At 41.2% G+C, this 17,897-nt stretch overlaps 1 protein-coding gene across 1 annotated transcript in view; it reads right to left on the reverse strand.

The window, feature by feature from the left end:
• Positions 1-6,460: 6,460 nt before the first annotated feature.
• Positions 6,461-17,897, reverse strand: part of LOC113406998 (serine/threonine-protein kinase D2-like) — a 180,045-nt gene continuing 168,608 nt past the window's right edge. The window contains exons 6-7 of the mRNA XM_026654031.1: positions 9,409-9,450; positions 6,461-6,601 (exon numbers count right to left, since the gene is read on the reverse strand). Of these exons, the coding sequence (XP_026509816.1) occupies positions 6,461-6,601; positions 9,409-9,450 (183 nt within the window). The remainder of the gene's footprint in view (positions 6,602-9,408; positions 9,451-17,897) is intronic.

Genomic DNA, 17,897 nt, shown 5'->3' on the forward strand with positions numbered 1-17,897 from the left:
ACATTTAAGTAAATAAATAGAAAATTGAAGACATTTTACACAATTTATAACTAACCTATGGAATTCACTGCCACATGATTTTCTGAGGCAAAAAACAAACAAAAAACCACAACTCCACAATTGACTAGACATTTATATGAATATGAACAGAACCTGTCATAGAACTAGTTAGAAAAAATATTCTAAAGATTGTCACAATCCTTGTATTTCCAAGCACACGCTGATCACCTGTGGTCAGGAAGAAATTCTCTATCCCTTTCTATGACATCGTACTGCAGTTGTACATATCGTTGGAGGCCACTGAGTAAGACAGGACAATGAATTACAATGACTACTAGTCTGTTCCATTATGGTGACTTCTATGTTAATAGCAGCTTTTAGAAGCTACAGAGCAACACATGTTCAAATGTCTTGTGTCAGGACTAAACTTTGCATAATCTTCTGGCCTCCCTGGTTTCAGAATTATCCCTAATGAAAAAAGGAGAGTTTCCTGCCTACTAGATACATGGTAACACAGTCAAATTTGTATCTATTCCTGCAATAATTTTTTTTAAACCACTGAACATGTCTCTTTGGGAGCTGGCTTCCTGGAGAACATGAATTTATAGCTATTTCTTCTGTAAGTAGCAGGTTATTGGTTTGGTTGTACATTTTTATTTTGGTTCTGTGCAAAACTGTAAAAAAAAAAAAGTCTTGTTTTCTCATTTACTGTAACAGTAAGTGTTCCCAGGACATTTAGGTCTTCTATCCATAAAGTGCACTGGAGCTGAAGCACGTTCTTTCAGGAATTTAAAAACAACAACCAAAAGGTAAGCAGCAAGCTTTTGCTGCTATCAGGGGCCTCGCCAGCTATGACAACCGAAAGCAGAAACATTCAAAGTCCATGTTTAAGTAAGAAGGATGAGGCATGGGTGATTTTTATTTCATGATTATTTTACAGCCATGAATTTTCTGTACTATTTACAATACAATGCACATTCTTAAAGCTTGATTCTGCAATGCCTCAGTGCAGAGAACTCACAGCAAAATCAGTGAGTTTTGCAGGATCAGGCCCTTAGTGAGTAGTCTAGGGTTCAGATGAGACTCAGTTTTGCCAGTGAATAAGAGCAGGCTGAGACCCCAGGGAACATACTGTGTTTGGTTCTTCAAAGCTGAATTCCTCACATGCAAAATGAAATTTTCTTTTATATATTTCTCATCACCACATCTCTAGGACAGATATTTTATGGTCTTTAGAATCACTAAGTTGCCAAACTTAACAAATAGTTACACTGAAAGGTTTATTTAATTTGATTCGCAAAAACAGAAAAATGTACACAGAGTTTTGAATAATGTTTCCCACTTACAGGAACAAACAAACATTTATTTTAAACAGCAAATGCATTTCCAGAGAAGGCTATTTTGAGGATGGTAGTCAAAGCCATGTCTGTTAACATTGTAGAGGGCAGGCATAATTGGGCAAATGGCAAGTTTGCAATTTCAAAATAAAACATTTAATACAAAATGCTCTTGTATTTGTATTCTTCTAAGGTTACTGGGAAGTATTTGAGCAGGAAGGATGGTCTAGTGCAGGGGTCTGAAACACGCGGCCCGCGGGGTTTTTTTCTGCGGCCCCCCCCGCCCTCCCCAGTGTTTACCTAGAGCGGCTCCGGCCCGACACGCACCAGGGGCAGGGCAGGCTCCCTGCCTGCCTGCCTGCCTGCCTGCCCTGCCCCCGGTGCCCGTCGGGCCAGAACCCGCCCCCTGAACCCCTCCTGCACCCCAACTCCGTTCCCTGAGCCCCCTGCTGCATCCTACACCGCTTCTGCACCCCAACTCCCTTACCGGAGCCCCCTGCTGTACCCCTCCTGCACCCCAACCCACTGCCCTGAGCCCCCTGCTGCACCCGTCCTGCACCCTGATCCCCTGCCCTGAGCCCCCTGCTGCACTCCGCACCCTGACCCCCTGCCCTGAGCCCCCTGCTGCACCCTGCACCCCAACCCCCTGCCCTGAGCCCCCTGCTGCACCCCTCCTGCACCCCAACCCCCTGCCCTGACCCCCTGCCGCACCCCTCCCCCCTCCTGCACCCAACTCCCTGCCCTGAGCCCCCGCCACACCTCACACCCCTCCTGCACCCCCTGGGGGCACGCAGGGGGCAGAGTTGAGGTGGGGATTTCAGGGAAGGGGTTGGAATGGGGGCAGGGAAGGGGTGGGAAGAGGCGGGGCAGGGGCGGGGCCTTATGGAAGGGGTGGAGTGGGGGCGGGGCGAAGGGCGGCGCGGGGGAGGTGTCAATAAATGCAGCCCTCGGGCCAATGTACTAGTCCTCATGTGGCCCTTGTGGTCATTTGAGTTTGAGACCCCTGGTCTAGTGCAAGGTTCTCAAACTTCATTGCACCACGGCCCCCTTCTGATAACAAAAATTACTACATGACCCCAGGAGTGGGAGCAGAAGCCTGAGCCTGCCTTAGCCCTGCCGCCCTAGGTGGGAAGCCAAAGCCCAAGTCCAAGCCTCACCGCCCCAGGCTGGAGGGCCAAAGTCAAAACCCAACAGCTTCAGCCCAAGGGGGAGGGGGGCTGTAACCTGAGCCCTGCCACCCAGGGCTGAAGCCCTCAGCCCTGGGTGGTGGGGCTCGGGCTTCAGCCCCCAGCCCCAGCAAGTTTAACGCCAGCCCTGGTGACCCCATTAAAACGGGGTCATGACCTACTTTGGGGTCCTTACCCACAGTTTGAGAACCGTTGGTCTAGTGGTTAGGGTACTAGGGAGACCTGGGGTCAGTTCTCAGCTCAACCACAGCCTGCCTGTGGGACTTTGCTTAAGACCCTTAACCTACCCCATGCCTCAGTTCCCCATCTGTTAAATGAGGATAGTACGTCCCTACCTCATAGGGGTGATTCTAAAGATAAAATCTATTCATGAGAGAGATGTTCAGGTATTACAGTGATGTAGGCCATGTAAGTACCTTGAGAGATTTGCAAGTACAATAGTGACAGGACAAATAAAGGTTCCCATGCCTGCCCCTTGTTTTTTTTGGTAGTTATTATTTCAATATTATTATTATAAAGTGCTCCTCTCCTGTAAGCTGACAGGGAGGTAACAAGCTCTAAGAACCACAGGTGAACGGAACAGTTTTTGATATTGTCCTAACAACTAGTGAAAGTACCTTGAAAGCATGATATCAAAATCACAGACACAAAATATATATTCAATCACCAACAAGATTAAAAAAAAAAAAAAAACGAAATCAAGAAGTTTCACCGTAACACACCTAGCCTACAGAAATGAAATGGCATCTCCTTTTTTATAAAAACAAGTGTCACAACATTCAGACAATCAAGTAATCTGGATGGCTGGCCAGTCTTAGGTGCTTGCTATAATAGCCATTGATGTGAGGTAAGTTGCTTCAACAAGAGATAGCTGCACTCATATGTCTTCTGCTACAGCAGGGTCTGGCAGCTGCTCAGACACTAATCAACAGCAGAAATAGCAAGGGGAAGTTTAAAAAGTCACAACTGGGGAGTCACTGCAAGTGATATGCAGTCCAATTTTCAAAGTTCTCAGCTCCCCTTTAGGCACCTAAACAAAGTGGTCTGAATTTCAGACGGGCTCAGCACCCAGCAGCCCCTATTGTTTTTAAATGGGAGCTGCAGTGTGCCTAGGACTTCTGAAAATTGCCTAAATGAAAGGTGCCTAAATGAAAGCTGAGCTCTTCTGAAAATCTAGCCTGGGTTTCTAATGAAGAGGTTTACTCACTACTGCTGCCAATCTCTTTACTTAAAGAGAGAACCTGACAATGTCGTCAACTACTGTATTCTCTCATGAATGCTATCAGAAAGGTTGCAAGTCCATTTTCACTACCAGTTCCCCAATACTTGTTTCTGCACACTCATTCCTGCCAATTTAATTTCTGTTTCAGTTGAGGGTTTTAAAGTTTGAATAAAACCTATTCAGCCATAGCTGTCAGGTGGGTAAGACAAAAAGCCATAATTGTGATGTGTCCAATTTTAAAAAACCTGTTAAGAATTTCTGCAGAATGCAAAAATAACTCAAAGCGACTGAACTTTATGGTCATATTTGAAAAAAATATTTTAAAATAAAGTCAAGACATTAAAATGGTCTTTTGTGCACAAGAACTAAAAACATTGTTACTGCTATTGCCTGTGTTATTGCTATTGAGTTGCATAATTCCACAATACCAAACCTGGATATTTTCATGTGCCTACACAGCAAAAAATCTGCAAAATAAAATTCCACAACTTCATAGTGCCACAGCTATATTTTTTATACAAGAAATTAAATTAAAAAACACTAATCTAATGTTGCATTATGGGCCACAGATTTTTAAAAGGCTTTGATTTGTATGTCTGCAATCAACTACAGGCAATTGTGAATGTAAACAGCAGTATTTATATGTTCAACTCCCAGGTTACAGGTGCGACTATAGAGGCCAGGTTGAGGCTCCTTTAAAGATTTTGCTCATAACAGCTGTACATTCAAAATAAAAATTAGAAGTCAGAAAGTGAAAAGTTACCCACAATCCTCATAGTAATGTCAGCCACCTTGCACATCCCAATTTCAATTACTTGTTACAATATGTGCAGCTGGTTTTCATATTTAGTGTATTGTTTTGGGGAGCTCTGGAAGAATTCAATATGATCCTGTCATCTAGTTTTCAAACACGAGACCTTCTCAACCTCCCTGCTTCATTCTCACACGCACTCTCACATGTATTTTGGCCAAGGAGACCTGGATAGGATTCTCCCCCTTAGGAGTTAGTCCAGACTATATTGGTGAAGTTCAGTTTTGAGAGACATTGTTATAACCTGTCCCTCTTTCCCTCTGTGTCTGTGTAGCATCTTCGTCCCAGGTAGAGGGGACGTCATTTCCCTGTGCTCCCAGCATTTTTTGTTTTAATTCTTTGTTAATTTTTGAGCTCATGCATACAAAAGGAACTGTTCATAGACAAGTATAGCGTATGCAAGCAATGTGCGCAGTCAACATTGCAAATGTACTTCCATTGTAACTTGTAGGACCAGTCCTTAGGCTTCTCCTGAGCAGAGACTGACAATGGCATATATATTGTGTCTAATCCAGGGGTAGGCAACCTATGGCACGCGTGCCGAAAGCGGCACGCGAACTGATTTTCAGTGGCACTCACACTGCTCTGATCCTGGCCACCAGTCCGGGGGGCTCTGCATTTTAATTTAATTTTAAATAAGCTTCTTAAACATTTTAAAAACCTTATTTACTTTACATACAACAATAGTTTAGTTATATATTATAGACTTATAGAAAGAGACCTTCTAAAAACGTTAAAATGCATTACTGGCACAGAAAACCTTAAATTAGAGTGAATAAATGAAGACTCGGCACACCACTTCTGAAAGGTTGCCGACCCCTGGTCTAATCAAAGGTCCTAAAGAGAGTCTTTGATTATTTGCCAGGAAGAAATGTGCATCTCCCCTTATTACACAACATCCATGCAAAACCAGAGAACTCATATAAGCATACAGTCTAAATCCCCACTACAACTCAGTCCAACAAAAGAGAAGTGCAAATATTCACCAAACAATGCGAAGATACACTCAGCCACTTGTCTCAACCCACATCACAGGAAGACAGCCTACAAAGAGAATAACTAAGAGACCAGGAGAGTCAATCCAGACATAAAACAAAACTGCAACAAGATTCTCTGGCACCACAGTATTGCCAGATGATTGCTGGGGGGGGGGACTAGACAAAGCACAAGCTGCAATCTACAAAGCTCTTGAGAAGAAAACCAACAGTCACATGGACAGTTTGCTATCCCAAGGCAGACCAAACATTGGGTCTATGCTGGCTTCTGTTGTCAGGGTTCCCAGAATCTCTCCCTCATTTGAGGCCTGAGAAAAGTGTCAGGAATACTCCAAAAGTGAGCATGACTGGGGTGGCAAGTGCTGATTCAGCACATTCCCATTGGCTTCCATGGAATCCTTGGTAGGAATTAAAGCAGTCTCCCTTCCCCACAGGCACAGTGGGACTCTACGGTGCAGGAAGGAGCCATTCCTGCACCAATAGGGGGTAAATTCAGGCAAACTCTTCTACAAACGCTGACAATATCATTTTAAAAACACTCTATGCTTGGCTCTCCATGGCAGCCAAGGAAAACGCTGACAGGCTCCCTGATTCTTAGCCACCAAGCCTCAGCGTAAGCTAAAGCTGCTGCTTTAAAGGGACAACTTTCATTTATGCCACTTGTGGAAGGTCCCTCAGTGACATCATGCCAGTTGAGAGCCTTGCACAGTGGTGGTGGAGCTGGCGCAGGAGGTGGCATAGCTGCCTCTGCCAGTCTTACTCTGGCAAGAAATTCCCCTGCACAGGGAAAATTCATGAGGGGAGCTCTCTGGCTGGTTTAAGTACACTTTGCACTGCACAAGCAGAATCCAGCCCTCTTACACCCTCTGGCCAAAAGACTAAACTTTTGCTAGTAAACAATTCTGCTCTCAGATCTGCACTGATGTTCGTGGAAGTTCTGCACAAGTGTAGAGAGCAGAGTCGCAGAGCAAATCTGAGTGCAAAATGCTGCTACTGGATTTAGATGTGATCATGTTAAGTATCATGTTAGGAGTTATCAAGCTAGTCAGCTATTTGAAACCAAACACATTACCAGGGTGAATTAAACAGTGCTATCTGAGGCGCCAGTTGTAGTAGAGTTCTTGTTATTACTCCAGAGGTTATAGGCAGCTTCCTGAATAATTACTATCCACAGGCAACCTAATTCATCACAAGAGACATGACAGGATATAAACTCTGCTGCATTAATTCAAAACTGGTGTGGTTTCAGGATGCGACTGTTAACACAACCACTACACAGAAGGTGTGAATCAGTGGTGTATAAAGCACATTCCCTCGGTCCTACAGTGATTATTACTTTTGAAAAAATACATTCATATTGTCCAATATAATGGGAAAGAAGCAATATTTGGTGGTTTGAACAGAGGACTGGAAGTCAGATCTCTTGAGCTTTGCTCCTGGTTCAATCACAGATCTGTTATGTGACCCTGGGTCTGATCTTTTAAAAGTGCCTAATTCACAGACATGTTCTGAGGCTTAAGTCATTAATGTTTGTAGAATATTGTGGGATCCTTCATAATACCAATAAATAGATAGCATGTGGTTGAGAGTTTTATTGCCAATGAAGTGATGGCACATAAACTGTGAATAGGAAAACACTTCTTGCTATCATGGCTTGAAATTGCTTTTCAGTCAAACATTTGCATCCCACCTATTTTATTACAAAGGAGTATGCACACCAAGGAAGGACTTGAAAAACTGAACTAGCAGGTAGAACTTTTCTTGGTACGTAAGAAGCCTTATTCAACAACTTCTCCAGCATTCAAACTTTCATGTTAAAAAATTAAGGTTCTAATCCATATGGTTGTGAAGATACCTTTTAAATGTAAGAAAATGCAGTGCTGTCTTCCTGAGGTTGCCGGCAAATGTCACAAGTTTCTCAGCAGCTGCTCATAACTTTTCCAAACAATAGCTGAAGGAAATTAACTAGACTCTAGTCAGCTTCACAAGTGTCATTCAGAACCTTGTGAGCAGAAGTGGCACTGTCATGAATCAGGCCACATTTTCTTAGCTGCTGCTCATAGGTTTCCCATGAAGCTACAGAGGTGGCTACTGAAGATATTCACTCAGCAGTCAGGATGCTAAACAAGAGAAACAGACCCTTTCCCTTCCTAAGAGCTAGGAGGCACTGGAAGATGGTGAGGAAAAGAGAAAGAGAATTTACACCATTCCAACACAGTTTATCGTACATGTACTAGTTAGAGGATCATGTAAAAGACTGATACCAACACAGGGTCTAGGGATAGCACACTGGTATCAATCCCACCATCTTTCCCCTTTCTAAAATCTGCACTGAGGGCTAGAGTTTATGCAATGGTGCTACAACCAGAACTGTCTGGTGGCCAGACCCCCTTTCATCTTCCATGTCAATCACTGGCTAGCAGGTATAGTCCCATGGAAGGTAACAGGGAAATTTTTCAAGCAGTGAACTAATGGGCAATTTATTGATCCAAGATACTACTCTATGTGAAGGTGTATACACCAGAAGAGTCAGTTGAAATAGTGTGGCCTGCCACTTTAATTGTGCTCAAAAATAGCTGGCTGTGCATGAGTTACCATACGTACAAAGGAGGTTGACCTTGGCTCATCTAATAAGCAACTAGTGCAAACATAAAAACACTCTGAAGTTAACAGCTTGTTCTAACAATAGAAAGTAATCTGTAATTATTTTTACACCGTTTATCTTGTGATTTTGTTTCATATTAGTTATATTAGGGGAGAGCTGTGAAATTGTTCATTCAAGTATATGAATTTGACAAGAGGGATATTTTGGGGTGTTTTTTCTTAATTTTAGGTAATCTGTCCAACTAAGAATAGAGGGAGGGGTGAGAGTCTGGGAGAAACATTAAATATTTTAATTCATGGAAATGTCTTGTCACCAGATAATTTAGCTGCTTCCTGGTGTTCCAATAATTGCTATACCTAGAATTCTTATCAATGCTCTTAGACAACACAAAGTGAAACCCTTTAAAGATGCTAGCTCACTTTACTGTCTCACTGAAAGACAAAGCAAAAAGGGGTTAAAATGGCTTCTAATTCTGACCCAATTTGTGTTGGGTAAGTTTTCCTTAGTACTCCGGGTTTAGTTATTAAATCTGAACCTGGACTCATGCTAAAGGATAAATGGGGAAGGAGGGTGCACTTACAGGGTTGGTCAGTATTGATACATACAATATTATTCAGTTCACATATTTTTCCACAGCATTTACCAAAGGGCAGCATCTCCCCATCTTCTAACTGCACTTGGTGCTATTTGAACCAAAGCTGAAAGAGTGCTTCAGTACAAAACAATCACAAGTCTTCATGAGTAATATGCATACACCTTATTTGATGCCCATGATATCTTTCATGTATATAGCACTTTCATCCCAAGATACTTTGCCAACCACAGATATATACAGAGAGATAAAGATATGAATTGTGCATTGCCAAGAACTCAAGGATTAACAAGCACCCTTACTCCTAAAAAAGTGCCATAGGATCTTTGATTTCCTTTTCAGAGTAAAAATGTGAGCATGTGTGTTTTCGCCATTTCTTTTTTCTTCTCCTCCCTCGGAAGTTTTTGTCTGATAGAAGGCAAGAAAGGCCCAAGTCCACTGCAAAAGTTCCTGGAAAAACTGCAAAAAAAAACCCCTTTGGCATTACCACCAGTTATTTTAACCCAAACCTGCTTCCCTTAAATATGCTAACTGCCTGTGCTTTGAAGAACAACTAGCAGTAATAGTTCTGTGAAGATGTAATAAAAATGTGCAACTACAGACTGAAATCTAAATCAGGTTAAGCAAATCAAAAAGACTAATCAAAATGGATTACTTACAGTTCTGGTTACATGACTCATAAAGGTCTCAGAGTTATCAGGCTGTGAAGAATAAAAATAAATGATTAAAATCAATTTAATCTTTTCCAATACTTTTTAAAATACATGTTTAAAAAAGCTCCCCCCATACCTCTCCCACCCAACAAGCAAATGTCACTGAAACAGACACACAAATGGAAATTAATCTTACGTTGTGTGAGCTTCTGAGTTCTACTAACTACAGGGACTCTCTTATTCCAAAGTTCTGGCATACAGTTACTTCTACAATAAGAGAGGACTAACATGTTGGAGACAGAAAAACAATGTCAAGGAGTGAATTTTCATTGTGGTATGCGTGATTTAGCGGTGCAACTCCCATTTTACCCTTTCACGTTCTCATTCTTTGCTACCAGATGCAAAACACACGTATACGTGCGTACTAAGGAGGGAAGTTAGGTCTTTCCCTTTAGGTGTTCGTGGTACTAAATACCGCACACAGCTTTGAAAATGTAGAGATTCATGTCTATTTTAGTTTAGAAATAAACTCAATTAGCAACATTTTTTTTAATAAAAATTAAAGCTAGCCTATTAATCAATATGGACAAAGTTCTGCCTTGACTCACTGGGCTTGATTGACTACAACATTATTCCAGACTTATGCCACTGTAATAATCAATAGAGTTACACTAGTCTGAAACAAGGGTAATGTAGTGGTGATTCAGGCCCAATGACTACAATGTGGTTGTAAAGGATTGCATTCAGGACAGAATTTGGCCTCTCAGGTGAGAAGATACACCAGTTTAACGACCTTGCAATATGAGGTTACAATAGGATGGCAGCAGAAACATTTTATTTTGCTAAATACACAGCAGAATTACTAGAGCCAAGCAGCCTTCACATGTTAGAGAGAGAAACTTACCAAATTTTAAACTAAACGAATTATGCCTATGTACAAAGAGCCCATCATGCATAAAACAGCAGTCAAGCTTTAAACCCCTAGAAAGATGGATATCCTGGGAAGAGGCTGGATTCTGGGTAAAATCTGCAAAGTCAATTTCAGACATCTGGCAGAGAAGAGCTCAAAGAAAAGGTGAGGGTAGATATTTTGCTTTTGTAATAAAAGAGTGTTATAATCATAGTTTATATTCATCTGTGCCTTCTATCCTAAGGGATCCAAAATCACTACACAAACTGTGAACCCGATTTGCAAACGCTATACAGAATAGGGATCACTTCATCCATCACTGAAATGCAGTCACATCTGGGGTAAAATATGGCAGCTATTAAATGGCACTCAGCAACACTACACAAGAGCTTAGGACAAGAAATGCAAAACAATACAATATCCAATTGCAAGTTCGGTTTTATCCTCTCCAATTAAAGTACAGACTAAAGGGACAGGGAATGAGGAGATGAAAGTAGACAGCACAACCCTTCTTCTCACCGTCATAGCACTTGCGGACACAGAGCCATGCACTAACTCAGTGTTGAGTAAAGAGAATTCCGTCTTGAGACACTTACTTAATCTGAAAAGAGCTCTCCAAGACAAAAGATGGTTCCATTGCTCAAGCACATCTCCACTGAAGACCAGTTCCGGATGCTGGGAAAACACTCAGCCCAGTTTAAAATGGCACAGGCACAGTAAGAAGAAAAAGAAAATGTGATTCCTTCTGTTGAATCACCTTGCTGACTGGGGTGAGTTTAATCTGCAGCTTCAAGGCTTTGAACCAGCTTGCAACTTGATCAATGTTAACTATAAAGGCTTTGCAAAATGTAAACACACGAATACAATGTTTGCACAAGGCTGGAGTACCAGCCACTGCCCAAGAGAGATTAGAACTGCTCCAATATACTCGCATGACCAGGAACTTGTGCCACCCGACCAAGTCACAAGAGAATCAGAATGGGAGAGAATTGCAAATCTGACTCCACGGATTGGCAAATGAGTGCAGCGTTGACCTGGAAGGTGCAGTTTTATTATTTTCTATTCTTTTTGCTGGGCAGTCACCGGAGATGAGAGTCTTCTCTCATTAGAGGCAGAGTTTCTGCCATCTTCAGGAAAGAGGAAATATAAACCTGCTGGAAGTTCAGATTTTATCTTAACTGCAAATGCAGTTTAATGTCTGAAGTACGTAAAATATACTTATTAGCAGTACCCACTCAATGTGCCTGCATAGAATTTGACAGCACATACATCCTGCACTAAGCCATAACCACTCTCACAGCTCGATAAAGATTAACAAAGAACACTTTGATACACTGGTAACAACAAGGATAACCAGAATCATTATGATTAAATAATTATCTGGATTAGTATTAAAAAATTAAATCCCTAACAGAGCAGTCATTGTACTGAAAATTCATGCGGAAATAATTCTCTGTATAAATGGCTAAAAGTCCCCTCTTCCCCCACTTTCAGCATAATGGTGGCTAATATGAATAGGAACTGATGCACATCAGCAGCGATAGAAGCTTTTTATATACAGGAGATAGGCGGGGCAGGGCAGCTGTAACAGCAAGGGTGTCTTTCCATTGGTTTTAAAATTCTATTTTCTTACAATTCTTCCTTAGAAACATGAAACTAAAATCAAGGTCTTCTCTCATAAACTAAGCATGCCCTAAAGTATGCTATCTGCTTATGGTCCCCTACAGACTATATACTAGCTGAGAATGGTGCAGTAGCCCTCTGGCCACACCCCCGTCTCTCCAGAACACCCCTTGCATGATCTCTGTGTTGGATCCTCCAGGAGCAGGTGGAGCCAGCTATGCCAGCTACCAAACTCTGGAGGAATCCCCAGCTGGGGAGTTCTCTGGGTTGTTTACAGCATCTTTGTGCTCCCAGCTCAGATCCAAGGGGTCAGACCACGGCATGGAATCTGTTCCTTTAGATAAAGTGTTGAAAAATGATTGGGCACAATATGTCTGAGATTCTCTTACTCTGGAAACATGCCAGCACAGACTTATGTGTCAAAGAAATCTACTTGCAGCCATCATGCCATTAATAATTCAGCATTGGACACCATGCAGCAATTATGAAAGTTTGATGTCCTTATAAGCAAATGAAAAAGGACATTTAGAATAGAGACATACAGCAACCTTAACCATATCTGTTGATGTACACCCTAGCTAAAATGCTCATTCAGAAAGGGACAGTAGGGAGATGGCAATTTATGTTGATCTGCAGAGATAAACAGGCACATGTCAAGTTTTTACGAATATGAATATGCAATTTTTGTGCTCACACTTTTTTTCCAGATCCCATCCTTTCAGTTTTGTATTTACATGACATATGCGACTAGTCAAGTGTTTGGGGAATTCCACCATCTGTTTTGCTCTTTCCATCACAAGAATGATACCCATACCAAAATCTGTACTGGCCCTCTCATAATAAAGAAGATGTCTTTTTGTGTGTGTGTTGTCTTATGTGAAACAAGGCCAAAAGCCAGACTTGCCAAATATCTGACAGTTCCTGGGAAGGCCTTGCTGTTTGGCTAGTGCTCCCACATAGTGAGCATGACATTCATGGCTTCTGAGATAACTGTCAGGAGGGGATTTTTAACATTTTGTCTGCTTCTAAACTTTTGAGCAGCCAGCTTTTGAGCATCCTTACTCATTGCTCTCTCTCTCTCTCGCTCTCTCTGTGCGTTGCATTACAGAGAGGGAGCAGAGAAGCCAACAAAGGGTGTGAGCAACCAGGAGGTAACTTCCTGGACTATCTGCTTCAGATGGCAGCATCAAAACTATTCCCTCTAGCCTCCTGGTTTAATGGGGAGAGAGTAGAGAAAGGACTGCAGGATGTGAGATGGAAAAGACGACCGTGGGAACCAGAGTGGTGGAAGAGAGACCTTAGGAGCAATAGAGGAAGTGATGAAGAGAGAGGCAATGGAATATAAGGGACAGCAAATAGAGGACAGACTGACAAGAACAGAGGAACAAGGGTAAAGAGACAAGGTAGCACTGGAGAGAGCAATGGGGAAGATACTTAGCAGAACAGAGCCAGATATAAAGCTCAAAGAAGAATGAGAGGAAAGGAGATGCATTGCCACTGTTAGCTTCAAGTGGTAGCAATCAGACTCTGGTATCTGTCATCCAGTAGTCGTCAACATCATGCAAATTAGAGAGACCTGCTTCACACAGACAGACAAAGGGGGGTATCTTGGCTCTATTAAAGTCAATGGGTGTTTTGCCCTTGACTTCAACAGAGGTAGGATTTCACCCTAACAATTTAAACCAAGATTTTCAAAAAGAGCTAATGATTTTAGATGCCCAACTTTAGCTACCTTAAGAAATTCTGAGTGTCTGAAAATCAGTCCCCTTAGTCTCAAAATTCACACCCAAAAGCAAGGCCTCTAAAATCGCTATTCACTTTTGAAAATTTTGGCCTTAAGCTTTATGCAGTAGATAATGACAGTTCTGGCTACAACCAGAAGTTAAAAGAGAAGTGCCCCTCTTGCTGTAATAGGCCACTCACATTTATAGAACTAAACAATTCAATACCTGGATAGGGTAATACAAATCTCTCAGGTGAGTGGCTAATTTGACATCTCAAATATATGCCAGTGTTGCCCTTTCTAAGAATGTTAAATAGGTTACTTCTCAGATAGTAAATAGGTTCTGGCTCAGATCCAGTGGTCCAGACAACAGGGCCATGCTGAGGGCCTCACTGCTGGAGTTCAGGTTTGCCATTGGCTGGGTGAACAGCAGTGTTAAGTTTTGATTTGGGTCTCAGTTCACTCCTTCTCAATGCCCACAATGGCACCAAGCCTTGGTGCTTTTCCCACAATCTCTCTTTGATGCAACTCCCCCCACTTCAGACACCAGACTTTCATCACCTCCTCTCACACTCTGACTCCCATCTTAGACCTCACTGGCATTGCTAATCCTGTCATGAGGAGCTTTCCTCTGCCAGTGCGTCTGAATTTCTCTGCTGACCCTAATATTATTCCAGTCACATCTCATATGCAAACAGTCAATTTCTGTAGTGTCCACATGGAAGCCCCAGACTTGATAAGAATGAGGTAGACTGGCATTAGTGGCCAGCCCTGAGACACAGAGACCTTGTCAGATATGAATCCTGTGGCTACGGGATCAATAGTCTTCCTTAAGGGGAAGCCACCATAACTACAGTCTAAGAGGAAGGCAAGGAAAAGAAGGTTTGTCATACGGATAAGCTGCTATGATCATGTCTGTAGAAGTCAGAGCATGGAGACACGAACTGAACCAGAAGGCTGAAGCAAGGAAGATGGTGTGTGGAAAGAGGATGTTAGTGGAGGATTTTCAGGAGCAAACCGGAAGTTTGAGGTGAGCTGACGGGTGTTTGTGGATGGGGGAGGAAGTCTAACAAGAAGAGATGGCAGAAAAATGCCAGTTTCTTTGTGGGAAATTTAGGGGAGGTGGGAATTTTTTTTTTCAAAAATTTTCATGTTAAATTTTTCATTTTTTCTACGAAAAAAAATTAAACCAAAACCTAAAACCTTCACATTTTTCTCTAAAACCAAAAATGTTTAACCATATTTTACTGAATATTTGGGGGGTGTTGGTTGGTCTTTAGAAAAAATAAGATATTCAAATAAAAACTCAGAATTAAAAAATAAAAAGAGGTCATGTTCCATAAAAAAATGGTTTTGATGGAATATTTTCAGTCAGATCTACTAAGAATTCAAGGGAGTTTGTTAGAAACTTAGAGGATGGAATTAGGTGATGGGTAGAGGAATTGCACAAAAAGGATCCAGAATTTGCTCAATGCAATCCAATTGGATCAGATTATTTTTATATATCCAAGGTATTTATATGGCCTCCATCACCATAATATGTGAACACCTCAAAATCTTTAATATATTCATGAGGTAGGGATGTGCTGTTACCCCCATTTTACAGTTGGGGAACTGAGGCACAGAGACACTAAGGGCTTCTCTATACGGGACACTCAGGCGAGTTAAGGCACACTAAAGGTGTCAAGTCAACGCACATAAAATTAAAGCGCGTTAAACCCCCATATGTTTGCTCTCATTCAGGAATAAAGTGGTCTTAGTTCACTCTAACTTAATCCTTGTAATCACACACACCAAAAGTACAATATTTGTACCTTCTTCCTATAATGCATTATCTGTCTTCATGTGCACTCATGACATGCTCATCACCAATAATAGCATTTCAGGAGCAGCAAACCCAATCCATCACTTTTTTCCTGTACAAAGTACATTCAAAGGATGGTTAGATTCATATTCAGTACAAGATTAAGCAAGGCTTTGTTATGTGAAGTGTGGGACGAACAGAAATGTTTACAAGGCAGGGACTCGTTCAAGAGTAACATTTCAACCCCCTATTAAAAAAGCCATCTGTTGCTTCCTGTCAATAATGCTTAGAAAAGACCAAAAAAAAAAAAAAAGTTCCACTCCTAAAGGAAACTGGCTAATGAAGTCAAAAGAATGGATCAAGTTGACTTAACTACAATCAAAGACGCAAAAAATTACGACAAAAGAGAAGATAAGACCAAGGAATGCGCATCCACTTTCAAGTGAATATAGTGGGAGATCTCCTGTCCTCTTTGTTCATTTGAACAAATAGAAAGTTCCCTCACCTTTGTTAATATCTAGATGATCAATGGGATTAACTTTGCTTTTCCTTTTATTTGACTACTGCTTTAAAGACACCTGGAAAGTAAGGGAAATACAGCATTCTCCATCACTACATGGTTAACCTTAGTTTTTAATACTATGATCCTTTTCAGGAAATGAACATGAGATTCAACCTTTGTCTGATCAGCATGTGATGAACTGGAGCAAAGACAGTTAAAGCAGACCCACCAGTCCAACTCTCCTCCCTCACCTACACACTCCATGTTAGTAAAGTTTACTTGTATGCAATCTTCTCCCTAGAAACGAGCCAGAAGGACAGCTTAAGATTTATAAGTGTAGAGAAGTCAACTAGCGATACTACCCAAGGTAGTTATTATATTATTGGGCAGCTATGAAAAAAAAAAAAGTCTGACAAGTTAAATCAGCATGTGACCTCTATCAAGACACTGACTGAAGGCAGAGAAAGTGGAATAAGGTGGCATTGATTGAGGGAATCATTTTATGATAACACTGAGTAAAACGGAGCCACCAGTTATACAATAAAGCAGTCATCGCTGAGCCTAGCTAGTCAATATTTAATCTGAAGTTAAAATATTAATCCATTCTTAGCTCCCCCAAGTAGAAGGTTAGGAAACTTTTTGCTCACAAACACCTATGTTTATTAAACAAATTTAGACTGGAACAAAACTTGCCTCCAAAGTTAATGCTACAGGGGTTGGTTTTCTTTATTGAAAGACAAGTAGCAGCCCTCCGCAGCACTGTAATGTTTAACTCTGTATTTACTGAACATTTATGAGAGTATATTTTGCTGAAGTTAAAAAAAACAACACAACACAGAGTATGGCTGATGTATATTTTACAGACTTTATTGGGAAACTGATAGGCTTAGAGACAGCTTTTCCTCTCCATACTCCAGACACTCTACTCATTCGAAAGTACTTTAAAAGGAGGGCAAAAAATATGCTTAAAAAGCTAAATCCTCCAATCGATGCTGCAGTTCTGCTCTTGTTCTGTACACAGAACTGTCATTGCCAGAAAGGGTACCTCTGCACATGGACTGATTGGAGAATATGCTGTAAAAGCAGAATGAAGAATTTTGCCTGGATCACACATGCTTCTTTTCATTCTGAATGGTCCATGGACAGCAAACCAGAGAGCATGTAACTCTATTTGCATGCCCATTAAAGGCAAATGTACATGAAAGTTTCCTGTGGCAAAAGAATACGAATGCCACTAAACAGTCTGAAACAAGTTATTGTTCCATGCATAAAAATGCTTCACACCGCAAATGTTACCATGAAAACGGAAAGGGGGGAGGAAATGCACTGTGTCTAGTGAATGCATCATATTGCTGGATTTAGTTTTAGTTATTGCTGCCTTAATTATCTACATTGTAGCATTACAGAAAAACATCAACTTTCTTCTAGTACTACAACAGTCATATTCCAAACTGAGTCAAGATAGGAACTTGAAGCCAACTTAGAAAAAGAGTACAATCATTATCTGAACAGGAACAATTTTTATGGTGGACCTGGGAAACTACCCTGACAAGCACTGCAACTTTATTCTTCTGTGGTTTAATACAGTTCTATTCATGCCAAAATCAAATAGAAAAACATTTTGTTAGATGTAATTTTTGTGCAGACACTTTAACTGAAGTGTAGGAAAATTCCTTTTTTGTTGTTATAGTTGTTGAAGAACAAAGCACAGATATTGAGTCTGATTTTCATTGCATTTTGGATGCACACTAGAATCTTGAATAGGATGCATTAGGACATGAACACATGAAACTTTCTAACTGCTATCTTTCATTTTTTATTAAATTCTCTTTGCAATTCTCCATATATTTCTATAGCTTTCATGGAACAATATTGACTCCCTCTGGTGGCCAAGGTAATACATGTCTCTAGTGGATATAGACTGCATGACATA

This window comes from Terrapene carolina, unplaced genomic scaffold (assembly GCF_002925995.2).
Source record: "Terrapene carolina triunguis isolate 2854851 unplaced genomic scaffold, T_m_triunguis-2.0 Scaffold179, whole genome shotgun sequence".
Lineage (NCBI taxonomy): Eukaryota > Metazoa > Chordata > Testudines > Emydidae > Terrapene > Terrapene triunguis.